This window comes from Schistocerca gregaria, chromosome 5, assembly GCF_023897955.1.
Source record: "Schistocerca gregaria isolate iqSchGreg1 chromosome 5, iqSchGreg1.2, whole genome shotgun sequence".
In the NCBI taxonomy this organism is placed as follows: Eukaryota; Metazoa; Arthropoda; class Insecta; order Orthoptera; family Acrididae; genus Schistocerca; species Schistocerca gregaria.
The window spans coordinates 82,001,489-82,016,451 of NC_064924.1; the positions used below are offsets into that span (position 1 = coordinate 82,001,489).

Here is a 14,963-nt window from a genome sequence, read left to right on the forward strand (position 1 = left end):
ACCAAAGGCCGTGCATTATGAACAGCTGCTCGATCGTGTTGAAAGTTGTAATCGACATCGCCGAATTGCTTTCCAACAGTGGGAAGCAAGAAGGTGCTTAATACATCAGTTTTTGGCTGTGCTGTGACAGTGCCACGCAAAACGACAAGTGGACCTAAGGATATTTAGGAGTGTGGAAACCTATTGTACAGACGTATGGCACAAGTGACACCCACCTGACCACGTTCGATGTCTGTGAGTTCTATGGAGTGCCCCATCCTGCTTTCTCACGATGTCTAATGACTACTGAGGTCGCTCGTATGGAATACCTGGCAGTAGGTGGCAGCACAAAGCACATAACATGAAAAAACTATGTTTTTGGGGGTCCGGATATTTTTGCTCACACAGGGTATGAGTGGACATCACTATAGGGTGTGGCCACGCTTCGCATTTATGATGGCTTGAACTTTGCTGGGCACACTCTCAGTAAGGTGCCTCAGTGTCTGTGAAGAATGGCGGCCCATTCTTCTCAAAGAGCAGAAACCAATTAAAGCACTGAAGTCGGACTCTGGAGTCTGGAGCGAAGTCGATGCTCTGACTCATCCCAAAGGGATTCAGGTCGAAACTCTGGGCAGGCCATTCCATTTCAGGTATGTTACTCTCATGAGCCACTGCCTCACACATGTTGCTTTATGACAGGGTACATTGTAATGGTGATAAAATGCATGATCGTCTCTGAACCATTCCTGTTCCGATGCAGTACGCTGTGCTGTAAAATGTTTTCAAATCTTTGCGAACTTAGCGCAATAAGGGGATCGCACCATAACCACAAAAAACACCTTATCATAACGGCTCTTCTGCACTTTCTTGACTACACTACACAGACAACTTTCTTCAGGCATTCACCAAACACAAACAGTTCCACCTAAAAATGGTTCAAATGGCTCTGAGCACTATGGGACTCAACTGCTGTGGTCATCAGTCCCCTAGAACTTAGAACTACTTAAAGCTAACTAAGCTAAGGACATCACACACATCCATGCCCGAGGCAGCATTCGAACCTGCGACCGTAGCAGTCGCACGGTTCCGGAGTTCCACCTAACTGTCATAGAGCATAGCCTGATGAATCACACCAAAGCAGTCATTTCAAGTCATCCACTGACCAGTGCCGTCGCTCTTTACTGCACATCAAGTGCCGCTGAGCACTGACCACAGATATTCGTGGTTAATGAGGAACTGAAGCCCTTCTTTTTAACTCCCTACGCCCAGCCACTGTGGTAACTGGACTGCTGGTGCACTTTTGAACTCACGAGTGAATCCTTCCGTTGATTTCATGCGGTTTTTAACTGTTCCTCTCAACAATGGTCGATGCTCCCTAACCGTTAGTACATGAGGTCTGCTTCGTCTTGGTTAAGCTATGGCTGTCCTTCCACGTTTACTCTTCACAGGCCGATCGGGCTGCCAAGGGGGCCTGCACAGAGCAGTATGTGGTCCAGTGTCCTATTCCCTTGCAGTCTGTCATTTCCGCACTCCACAAGAAGTACATGGAGTTGCGGCAGGAAGAATGGCTGGCTGTGACGGCCAATAAACTGCGGTTGGTGAAGTCAACAACTCGTCCATTGCGTTCCTCTTGCCGGTTGCTCAAGCGGGAAGAAGTGACCCTCACGCTTCTTTGGATTGAGCACTGTCCTCTCACACATAGCTTTCTATTACGGCGAGAGGATCCCACATTTTGTGATGCTTGTGGTGTGCACATCTCTGTTCGCCACATTTTAACAGACTGCATTTTATACCGTGATGCAAGGGCAGAAGCACAAGTTGATGGGGATCTGCCCTGTGTTTTAGCTAATGATGAGACGTGTGTGTCTAGGGTTTTAAAGTTTTTTGATGTGTCTGGACCCTGGCCTAAACTTTTAGGCTGGAGGTTTTAGTGTATTACAGAGTGGCTGGTTCCTCCCTTTTTTCCTTTAGGTCAGCCAGCCACTTCGACCTGCTATATTGTTTTAGCTCCCTCTACCACTTTCTTCCTGTGTTGTCAATGTTTTACTGCTGGCGGCATGCTTCCTCCCACGCTTCGGTGTTGGTAGGCACATATTTTTCCGAGCTTGTTACCTGGGTTTTATGTTCTGTTTTATCTTTTCTTGACACCCGTCTCAATCTGTTACTGGGCGGACGCTGAAGTCCTTGCCGTCATGCGCCCATACAGTCCTCTCCATCTATGCATCCATCTTCAGAATCACACCACCAGCAGTCGATTTGGGCATCTTTAGAAGGGTTAAAATGTCCTCAATGGATTTGAAACTCTGACTTCGAAGGTGGACGTCGCCTCTGAGCTCGACTGAACGATCCACTCTGCTCTTACTGTTTCTCTACTGCTAACACAACAAACTGTCCCCGCCTCCTTTCATACTGCTGGGTCCGCTTCTCGCGTCATCTGGTGATCAATCCCGCAGTACACAAGGCTGTCCGGACACTGTTGATCAGAAAGTACATAGTCATTCGACTATATAGTTTTTGAAGCACTTGAAAGAGAAATGTTTGTTTCTATAGTTACAATAGATATCCCGTAGAGGATCGAAGAGCAGTCAATGCTTAATGCTATACAACAACTTGTTTCCAATATGAATGAAACCAGGAAAAACAACCTGAGACACTATGCTTCGTACATCATCTTGACAATTACAGTTGTCACACGTCACGACCTGCTTATTTGACGGAGGAAAACATCCAACTAATGTCTCACTGCCCGCATGGCCCTGATTTATCACCTAACGACTTCTTTTCGTTCCTCAATGTAAAACAAAACACTATGCGCACGATGATTTTCATGATCGCGAGAAGCTCTAGTATTTTGAGGTACCAACATGCGAGTGGAAAATATATTGCCAGAATAGGTTTCATCGCACGGAGAAATACATAGATTTCAAAAGCAAATATTTTGGGAAATTATGAAATTGTTTATGTAGTATTCTATTCGTAATAAGAGGAACATAGACATACTGAAAGCGGAAGTATACAGTATTTATGTTCCACAATAATATTTATTTTATGGTTGGTTTGGAACCTGCGTTCGGCTTTTTAGATCACCTTCAGACAGTTTAAAATTAAACCGGTAGTAAATTATATAGTCCTACCCTAACACATAATGCAGCAAGTAGAAGGAAGAGACAGTACTTAGCTGTAAACTAAAATCCAGGAACTATATTTCTGTAGCAGAAATACTGTTGCCCATACTCTGTGAAAAAAAAGATTCCGACTTCAGAAAAAAGTGGAATCCACAGGTTATCCTTCAATTTCTGGGGCAAATTATACGTAGGTCAGTCAGTTAGGGCTATGACTGATTGAACTGATAGAACATGAAAGAAGCTGGAGACTGAAAAATAAAGATTCCACCTTTGCTGAGTATGCCTCAAATGAATATTATTCTTATGATATAAATGTTATGTTCTCCATAGAGCAAATAAAGGTAGAAAACTAACATTACCTGAAACTCGGGCTATCAGTAAAGAAGAGTGACACACCCATGACTTAATCCTCCATGTTCGAATACAGTTCCATTATTCTTCCTTGCTAAAGTAGTAGCAGCCACTTAATATTTTCCCTATCACAAGATAACATGCTTATGATAAATAGTATATACAGCCGTTCGCGACTCCCCACACTGTATTGGTCTTTTCTCCCCGTGTACCTCCCGCCTCCCTTTTTGCCCGTTCACCACATTTTTCATCACAGTTTGCCCATACAGTCCATATAACAGAGTAGTCTGAGCCCAACTGTTCACTTAACTACTGTTCCGGCCTCTACATTCTCATACTTTCAATCTTCGACTATAATATGCCATAAGATTTCCTTGTAGTTTTTTTCTGTGATTCAGTTTGCCTATATATTACGTGTAGATACATAGCGATATAAGATCACATATCTTTCGATAAGAGTCATTTTACAGCTATTAACTCTCATTGATGTTGTGTGGACTGTTTACTTTCAAGCTGTCTAAGGATTTTATAAAAAGGAAAAGCAGGTCCACGACGAACTTTAAAATAAATATGATTGCGGAAAACCAGTACTGGGTAATTCAGTTTTTCAAATGAAATTATTTACACTGATAACATTACGACCATTGCCTAGTGACATTGGATGCTACCTGGTGGCGTTGTGGGCGCGTGACACGGTAACAAAAGTTTGTAGACAGAGCAGCACGGACAGGGTGGGGGGGATCACCCTAGCCACGATATGGTTTGCAAATGTGGAAATCCACTGACATAACCGATTTTGACAAACGGCAGATTATTATTACGCTAAGATTGTGAACGGGTATCTAGTAAACAGTGAAACTGGTCGAATGGTCACGAGCTTCTGTCCTGAGCATCCACGGAAAGAGGCAGAAGGGCAATGACACTACAACTAGCCAGTAAATGGTTTTGACGCTCACAACTCTTCACAGCATGTGAGGTTCAGAAGATTGCTAGCTCTGTCAAGTAGGATAGATGGTGATTTTTGGTGTCTCTGCCGAAAGGGCGCAATGCTGGTGCAGAAACAAATATTTCGGAGCACGCCATTCATCGTACTTTGTTGAACACGGAGCTCCACAGCAGACCATCCCTACGTGTTCACATGCTGACCCGAAGTCATCGTCAGCTACTATTGCAGTGGGCACGGAACCACTGAGGTTCGACGGTCGATCACTGGCAACGTATGGGCTCTTTGGGTGAATCACCTTTTTTCTACACTAGGTCGATGGTCGACTCCACAAACGCCGTTATCGATGCAATGGCGGCTTGAAACGTACAGCACGCCACTGACGCACGCTGGTGGGAACACTGTTACGCTGTGGGAGACATTCCCCTGCTCTTGCATGCTACATGTGGTAGTAATCGAAGACAAGCTGACAGCCGTGAACCATCTGCATCTCTTCATGATTGATGTCTTCCCCGAGGGTGATGCAATGTAATTGTCCAAGCCTCAGAGCTAGCACCGTGCTACAGTGGTTTGATGAGCGTTGTAGAGAACTCCTATTGATGTCTTGGCAACCAAATTCGCCTGATGTAAATCCAATGGGATCCGTCTGGGTCGCCATGGGGGTGTCATCACCGCGTTCACAAACCAGCAGCCCATTATTTACGCGAATTACATGACCCGTCCATAGACGTCTAATGCCGAATATCTCCACAAATTGTTGGATCGTTGATACACAGAATCAGTAGTTCGTTCCAAAGACCGACAAACAAGCTATTAAGCTCCTGGTTATAATGTTGAGGCTCATCAGGGTATACCAGTAATGTTCTTACTTCATTATTTAGGATAAGAACTTAGAAGGCAGCCCTGATATCGTGAAGCGCAGATCAACAGCTGACTCACTGAGCACGTCGTTCTGCGGCAGCCACGTGGTCGCTTTGACGTTGTCCGGCAGCGGTGGCAGGCCGGAGGCGTCCACCTTCCAGAGCACGCGCTGCTCCAGCCTGGAGAACGTGTCCAGCACCGCCCGCAACTTCTCCGAGGAGAACCAATCCGCACGGATCTTGGTGCCGAGGCTGAAGTACACCACACCTCCCGGACTGCCGTCCATGAATTTCTGAATTTCCTACAACAGCAACAGCATCATCAGTGGAACACTTGTTCACACTCCAAGCTGAGTAGAATCAGCGTTATAGGTACAACAAAAGTCTGCTCAAAAGGTTCTGCGGGAGACAATCCAAAACGTCATTTACTTCATACCCATAGTCGAGAGTCTGCGTATGAGAGAGGTCGGTCGCGGTCTTATTAAAGAAAACATGCTGTCATACACTACTGGCCATTAAATTTGCTGCACCAAGAATAAATGCAGATGATAAAGGGGTATTCACTGGACAAATATATTATACTAGATCAGACATGTAATTACATTTTCACGCAATTTGGGTGCATAGATCCTGAGAAATCAGTACCCAGAGCAACCACCTCTGGCCGTAATAACGGTCTTGATACGCCTCGTCATTGGGTGAATCAGAGCTTGGATGGCGTGTACAGCTACAACTGACCACGCAGCTTCAACACGATACCACAGTTCATCAAGAGTAGTGACTGGCGTATTGTGACGAGCCAGTTGCTCGGCCACCATTGGTGAGAGATGTGGAGAATGTGCTCACCTCAGCAGCAGTCGAACATTTTCTGTATCCAGAAAGGCTCGTAGAGGACCTGCAACATACGTTCGTGCATTATCCGGCTCAAATGTAGGGTTTAACAGGGATCGCATGAAGGGTGGAGCCACGGGTTGTAACACATCTGAAATGTAACGTCCACTGTTCAAATTGCCGTCAGTGCGAACAAGACGTGACCGAGACGTGTAACCAATGGCACCCATACCATCACGCCGGGCGATACGCCAGTATGGCGATGACGAATACACGCTTCCAATGTGTGTTCACCGCAATGTCGCCAAACACGGATGCGACCATCATGATGCTGTATACAGAACCTGGATTCACCCGAAAAATGTTTTGCCATTCGTACACCCAGGTCCGTCGTTGAGTACACCATCGCAGGCGCTCCTGTCTGTGATGCAGCGTCAACAGTAACCGCAGCCATGGTCTCCGAGCTGATAGTCCATGCTGCTGCAAACGTCGTCGAACTGTTCGTGCAGATGGTTGTCTTGCAAATGTCCCCATCTGTTGACTCAGGGATCGAGACGTGGCTGCACGATCCGTCACAGCCATGCGGATAAGATGCCTGTCATCTCGACTGCTAGTGCTACGAGGCCGTTGGGATCTAGCACGGCGTTCCGTATTGCCCTCCTGAACCCACCGATTCCGTATTCTGCTAACAATCATTGTATCTCCACCAACGCGAGCAGCAATGTCGCTATACGATAAACCGCAATCGCGATAGGCTACAATCTGACCTTTATCAAAGTCGGAAACGTGACGGTACGCATTTCTCCTCCTTACACGAGGCATCACAACAACGTTTCACCAAGCAACGCCGGTCAACTGCCTTTTTGTTTATGAGAAATCAGTTGAAAATTTTCCTCGTTTCTGCACGTTGTAGGTGTCGCCACCGGAACCAACCTTGTGTGAATGCTCTGTAAAGCTAATCATTTGCATATCACAGAATCTTCTTCCTGTCGGTTAAATTTCGCGTCTGTAGCACGTCATCTTCGTGGTGTAGGAATTTTAATGGCCAGTAGTGTATATAACAACATATTAGTAATTTTCTTTTTTCCTTTCTTTGAAAAAACTAGTTTTTAGTGAAAAAAATGACTGACTATAAAGCGTGTTATTTATGATGAGGAAAAGATCCACGTACAATGATGGACAAAACGAGCCAGACCCATCGCCTTTTCGTTATGCTGATCCGCACAGCTATAAAGTCTGCTACTCAGCATAACAGGCAAGGCGACGAAGTGCTACCAACATACTATGCACAGGCGTGAAATTGAAAAACTATCCGAACTTTGTCAGACTGTTTCTAATCACGTGTAAGACTACATTAATGCTAATTAGTGTTGTAAACACAACACGTAAATATAAGATATAAATGAAAGAAGAAACGCTACTTAGTATGAACTGTACTAATAAAAATGAATTTCAGCTAATCGAGATAACATAACTGTTATAGTAAGACAAAGTACCCCACATCGTTACGAATTAGCGAAATATTATGCGCATTCGGCCGCGAAACGGTCTGTGTCAACGTTCAGACCAGCCATACTGGATTACCGTTGCTGACCTACCATGAATGCGTGCAAATATAGCAATGTGTGAAGATTCATAACTAAATTCAGTTAAAAATCCTTCAGCACAACACGTAAGTCAATTCAGTTATTGAGAGAAGCGGAAAACGGAGGCAGTAACAAGTGTGAAATTTTACAAGTGTTTCATATTGACATCCACAGGCCGCCAGTACAGAGTAAAGGGAGCAATAAAAAGTATTGGAGACGCGAGAATTTCTTAAAATTGCTTTACTGATAGTCCATCTGCCTCCATCATGATTAGAACCGATACAAACCAGACTTCCCTTGCAGTAGCAAACACCTTTCACTACACTAGCAAACAACCCAGGCAAACAGCCCTCTATTATTACCCCAGACATGAATAAGCCGGCAATTTCGCAATGAAAATGGCAAAATGATCTGCAGTTTCTGTTGCATAGAGTTCTCTGGACTCGAAAACATGAATTTTCTACCTTTATGTCACTGCTTATGTGACAATCATTCGGGATGATTATCGAAATAACAAAATACTGTTATTAGCGAGTAAATTTAGTAGGATATTTCTGCACCACCCCAGGAAATAAACGACTACATAGGTGCCAAACGTATTCTACAATGTTTAGAATTTGTATTAGACTCGCCACAGCCAGCAAATGTTCATTAGCCGAAGTGCTTCTTAAGCTACCTAGCAATAAGAATGCCCGCACTTCTAAAACGCGGTGGCATTAATACTGGCATCTGAATTACCACGTGTATAGGCAAATGGATTTTATTTGCATTCCTGTAAACGTGATTTGGATCGAAAGCGTAGCTACGATTAATATGGTGATGTATCGACTGCAGCTAGAACATTTCGAATAAAGAGTAAGGGGAATGATTTATGTGGCCCTCATCTTCAGTAACTGTCATAGCTATTTTCGTTGTTAGGATTTCGCCACCTACATCGATAAAAATGGAACCCTACTAGTCTCACTTTCTTGACCGTCTGTCTGTCTGTCTACCCAACCCCTAAAACTGGTTTACCTAAAGGAGACATAATAAGCGGAAATGTCTCACACTTCCTGTGATATATGGTCCCTTGGTGGTGTAAAAAAGTGAGCTTCTATGTCAACGCAGTCTAAAGATATGGCCGTTTATGTAAAGAAAATTTACGCGAAAGGTCAAAAATGACTCTAAGAAGTATGCGACCAAACTGCTTAGGTCATCAGACCCTAGACCTAGAACTACTTAAACCTACCTACCGTTGACACACATCCATGCCAGGGGAGGCACTCGAACCGACGGCGCAAGCAGCCGCGCGGTCCGCGATATGATGCCGTTGGAAGCACGGCTAACCCGCATCGGCAGGCTGTTAATATCATCTGTTGTTGCTAAAAAGTTATTCAGTTCTGGTGAATCGTTTTCTGCGCAGTTCATTTAAGAAAGAATAACTAAAATATATTTGATGTTACGGAAGAGGAAGGACGCCTAATTCATGTACCCTTGTCTTTCTCAATCTGAGCATACGTACTATCCATAACCACACTTTAGCGCCAAGTCATAGTCACAGATATGAGAATACAACACATTGACTTATACTTGAGGCATTTCGTTTCCCACGAAGTGGTGGCAGACGATGCTGTGGCGTCTTCGAAGCGCGAGCTTCGCCAATGCTAGCTGTCTCAGTACATTTGCTGAGCGCTCGTTTTCTTCCTGCTGCTAGTCTAACGAACAATGGCAACACCGTAGAATACGTTTGACAACTATGAGACCATCGATTTACGTTCTTGAGTGATTCATAATTATGTTAATAAATCCAATCGATATTTTTAGGTCCTTTAAATTATATTTGCTATATGATTCGCACTGAAGACGTAGGAAAGGTATGTTATTTGGTCCAGGAAGCACGTTCCAAGAGAAATTGCTGCTTACATTAACATTTATGTTGCGAATTAGTCGTCTTATCCACACATGGAAACGAGGATGCTCTGTTTTGCTACAGTTGTTTCCTACCTTCATAGTGTTATTGTGTGTTGGTGGCGTTGGCAGTTTACATACTGCGCATGTAATCCACAATAAAAGCGTTGGATGCGATAATCCAGTATGAATGGCCTGAACGTTGACACACACAATATTTTACTAATTCCTAACGATCTGGGGCACTTTGTCTTACTAAAATAGTTATGTTATCCCGATAAGCAGCTGGCCGAGCGGTTCTTGGCGCTTCAGTCCGCAGCGGCGCTGCTGCTACGGTAGCAGGTTCGAATCCTACCTCGGGCATGGATGTGTATAATGTCCTTAGGTTAGTTAGGTTTACGTAGTTCTAAGTTCTAGGGGACTGGTGACCTCAGCTGTTAAGTCCCATAGTGCTCAGAGCCAACTGAACCATTTTTTTATAAGCTGAAATTCATTTATATTAGTACAGTTCATAATAATTAGCGTTTCTTCTTTCATTTATAGCTTATATTTACGTGTTGTGTTTAACACACTAATCAGCATCAATATAGTCTTACACATGACTGAAAACAGTCTGACAAAGGTGGGACAGTTTTTCAATTTCACGCCTGTGCATAGTATGTTGGTAGCACTTCGTCGCCTTGCCTGTTAAAGCTGTGCGGATCAGCATAACGAAAAGGCGAGGGGTCTCGCTCGTTTTGTCCATGGCTGTACACGAAACACAGTCATAATGCGTAAAGTTTGGAGTAATCAGTTCAGATTCGTTGATTGGGTGGTTGATTTGGGTGAGGGGACTAAACAGCGAGGTCATCGGTCCCATCGGATTAGGGAAGGAAGTCGCCATGCCCTTTTAAAGGAACAATCCCGGCATTTGCCTGAAGCGATTTAGGGAAATCATGGATAAGCTAAATCAGGATTGCCGGAGGCGGGTTTGAACCGTCGTCCTCCGGAATAGGAGTCCAGTGTGCTAACCACTGTGTCGCCTCGATAGGTAATAAGTTCAATAAATGACTTATTTTTGTAAAGCAATTTCTGTCTTTTGTCATTTCCATGTTCATCTTTTCTCCGCCTAGAAGCGATCCGTTAAGACGCCTGCATCAATGGAAGTTTCTTTAAATGAGAATAATTATTCATTTTTGTTCAAACACTGTGTCATATTCTTTAATTTTGTACGACTAATACCCACGTTATTGACATGTTTCACTGTGGAAATGCGGGTAAATCTGATGATGTGAAGACGAATAACCGGACTGGGCAATGTCTGTTTACCCACCATTACTGGTCCACTTTTTATTTTCGAAGCTGGCACGGTCGCTAAAATAAGGAACCAAGCCAGTTACTCCAGAAACATAAAATATTTCATTCAAATTGAAGATGTTCTATTCATCGTGAGTTTAAATCTCCAGTAGAGTTAAACTGGCGACCGCTAGTTGGACAGTTGAAATAGATCATTAATATGACGTATATTTAATTTTATTTCAAAACGTGTGTGTTTCAAGGCTGTCCATTTCTTTTTTCATACCTGCCAATGACTCGTACGTGTGAAGTTAATCTGATCTGTGAGTTTTGAAAGGGTGAAAAATCTATTTTAAAAAGAGAAGTAAATCCATGTGAAAACAATAAAATCAAAGAAAAAGACATGAAAAATGGTGAAATTATAACTCATAAATTTTTAAGAAAACGTCATTGTTAATCTCTACAACACAAGGTAAGCCAATATACATTGCTCATTCAGCCGTAGTACTAGTCCCGGCTTCGGTAGCAGTAATATCTTCTTAGTTGAGACTTAAATTTCGAATAATTAGCTGTACATAAAAAAATTTATTTAGTACGTAGTCACTATGCGTTTTCAAAACAACTGCAAGACGGCAGTTAACGTTGCTAAACACACGCAGTTTCAGTAGTGTCTCGCATTTGTTTCACACAGAAGTATTTTATGACGTTGAGCGGCGCGCCAATAGCACCTGTGAACTGTTTACAACTAAGCTGCTTCACAATAAGTAATAGATTCGTCAGACTGTATTGTACGGTAGTCTAATCAGCACTTCAGCACAAGCTGTTAGAGATGAATTAGGACAAATCCAGAAAGCCTTGACACACAAGATGTGCCCAAACAGCAAGAAAATGTCTAAACTCACCTTAATGATGAGACAGGAAAAACGGAAAAGGAATAAAACGCAGTAAATAGGCAGGTGAGGAATGGCACATACCAGGAGGCTGAAGTAGCTGGAACTTATGATGTTTATGATAGTACACTACCCTTTGAAAATTTTTATGTTGGGTAAATGTATGGAGTAATTTGTAGCCACAGTATTATGCAAGTAGAAGTATGGGGCAGAGCCATCATTTTATGTTATTTTGATGACAAAAGTCTATTCAAATACAAACACTTCATATTTTCAATTTTATAACAAGCATAATAACGAAAATGACAAAAACTACAACAAGAGATGCGGTGCAAGTTATTTCTCGCAGCAGCAAGTAAAGTTTTGTTGGCGTGCTACGAAGACGTTAATTCGGTGACGTAAGCGATGACGAGACTACTGAATTCCACACGCCATGCAGGGTATCATACAGGTGTATCAATAAAATGATATTGACAGTAACCCAAATGGTTACACAACACACTGAACATGACATATTACGCTTGCTATGACACCTTACACAAACAACGAACCACCAGAATGGATGAGGCAGTTCAGATCTAAATCACTTATTTGTTAGCATATTCAGCTACCAAGAAGATTAAAGGACTGTATTCACACCGAGACCTTACGAAACACGTTCACCAGGTACAGAAAAAAAGTGAACACCATGCTTCGAAATTAAAATTCTTTATATGGGGTCATATTTATTACTACTAAATGAAACTTAACACTATTTTGTAAGTAACTGGAATTGGTGGCGACTTTGTGTTATTGAGTAGATACACATATGTTGTGGTAAGGATAGGTATACGGCCATTAATTTTTAGGATAGGTTTGTAAAAGGGGATCCGTGTCAAACAACACGACACAGAAAAATATTTAGATGCAGGTTGGTCGAGAGTGTGGAATATTGGGAATTGACGAATGGATCACCCGGAATGGGCATGTAAACAGGCATTTTTATGAAATGAGTATGCAACAAGGCAGATACTGTCTCATGTAGAGCAGGTAAGATTATTTGTCTATGTTAGCCAAAATATAAATACTTGAAGCGTCAGAGGTTTGAATGGATAAGTAATACGGTAGCAAGCGTCTATACGGATCTAAGTTAAACTGTGTCAAATGATAATATGACTAATGTGATTACTCTGGTCTGAAGCCTTGATCGGAAAACTTCAAGTATTGTTCACTGACAGACATCTTTCGAAAATATTCCATTTATACAATACAGATCAAAGCAAGCTTCTCACCATGTAACTCACCAGTAGAGTCAAACATTCTACTGGTGTAGCTTAGTGAAACTATGGGACGTATGCAACAGTCGACTGGATATTTATTTATTTATTTATTCCTTGTTGGCAAACAATGGCCCACGTGAAAGTTCCAGTCGCTTCTATTTTGTCCTATTTTCCTTCAAGAGTCTTACACCCTTTCACCACATCTCTGTTTTTCATTCTTCAGAGCACTTCACATTCGTTGTCTGACTGCTCCTGCCTTGGTCTTCTTCTACACCTAACATTTTCCTCTCTAAAATATCTGCTTCTTCTTCTTATATTTCGTGTATCTCTCAATATTTTTAGCTGCTGTGACTTGGTTGCTGTCGGCCGCGGAGGTCTCGCGGTTCTAGGCGCGCAGTCCGGAACCGTGCGACTGCTACGGTCGCAGGTTCGAATCCTGCCGCGGGCATGGATGTGTGTGATGTCCTTAGGTTAGTTAGGTTTAAGTAGTTCTAAGTTCTAGGGGACTAATGACCACAGCAGTTGAGTCCCATAGTGCTCAGAGCCATTTTGAACTTGGTTGCTAGTTAATTTCTTTTCCCAGTGACAATTCAAAATAATGTTTTGTCAGTCTATTATCATTCACACTGTATAAAGTCCAAGTAATGTCAGTCTTGTTTCTGTTATTTTTCTTTGCCTTTCGTTGCCCCTTTTCCACGATTCTTATTAGATCTAAATTATTTGTCATGGTTTCTGTCTAATTTATACCTGAGTGCTAAGCATTCATTTGCGTAGAGGCATTCCGGATTCTTTGCTTTTCTTGATACGAACTTTTTATTGCAAATAATTTTTTTGTGATAGTTACGCTCTTTACCTTTTATATCCTCTTTCATTTATGAAAAATAACCCATTTCCTTGACTCATATCTTCCTGATATTTGATCCATTCTGACTAACCAAGGCCTGTCTGTAAAAATTCTGGTAGCAGTGCCTTTTTTATGTTTTTAATAAATTTGTTTTCCGCTACATAGATTCCTAAATAAGCTTTACTGTCTGTCTAGTCCAAGAGATTGTCTCGAATTTCTGCATCTGCTAGATTTTCAGGCAGTACAACAAAATCATCTGCAAATGCCTGGCAGTTCACTTCCAATAACTGAGTTGGTCAGTTTCGAGACATGTCACGCCATAAGAACTAAAACAAAAATACTTATTATATTTCACGGAATTCACGGTTATCCGCTAAATATATGAATAAAAACTGTGTACTCTGATTCACGGGGGTTGAGGGGGGGGGGGGAGGGATATGGGGTGGGCGGGGGTCCCCACCCCCTCCCTTGCAGACGCTTACATCGATACACTGTTTCTTACTTCCCAGTTTCACTGGAGATATGCGATATTGTTTTAAATTTTAATTCCAAATTCTTACAATTTGTTGTCCCACAGCTGATTATAACTGGAGGCAAGCTGTCACCTTGTCCTAGACAGGTATTCATTTTATGGACTTTACTTTTTAGACTGTATCTGCAAGCATTTCACCCCGGAGACACATCAGTTTAGTTTTATTTATTTTTATTAACTTATTAATTTATTTCACCTGGAAAGTTGAGGCCGTCAGGCACAGGATAGAAAAGCAACTAAAATACCTCAACAGAGGAAAGGCCACTGGACCTGACGAGATACCAATACCACTCTATAAAAATTATGCGAAAGAACTCAATTGCCTTCTAGTAGGAAATGCAGGTCACTGGAGAAGCCAAATGTTCCTAATTTTTGTGAATAAGCTGATGTCATTTCCGTTTCCAAGAAGCTATACACCCATATCTGCGACTTCGGGCTATTGTAGAGTTTCGGAATATGTTCTACGCTTGCATATCATGAAATTTCTGGGGACCGAAAACCTCATTCGTAGGAAGTAACATACGTTTCGAAAACAGCAATCTTGGGAAACTCAGCTTCCCCCGTTCATCCACCACACCCAGAAATCAACACCTACTGGCCC

General features: G+C 42.6%; 1 protein-coding gene across 1 annotated transcript in view; it reads right to left on the reverse strand.

The window, feature by feature from the left end:
• The window catches only part of LOC126272921 (UDP-glycosyltransferase UGT5-like), a 136,592-nt gene that overhangs the window by 45,999 nt on the left and 75,630 nt on the right, over positions 1–14,963 (reverse strand). Inside the window, exon 5 of the mRNA XM_049976209.1 lies at positions 5,338–5,560. Within this exon, the coding sequence (XP_049832166.1) occupies positions 5,338–5,560 (223 nt within the window). The remainder of the gene's footprint in view (positions 1–5,337; positions 5,561–14,963) is intronic.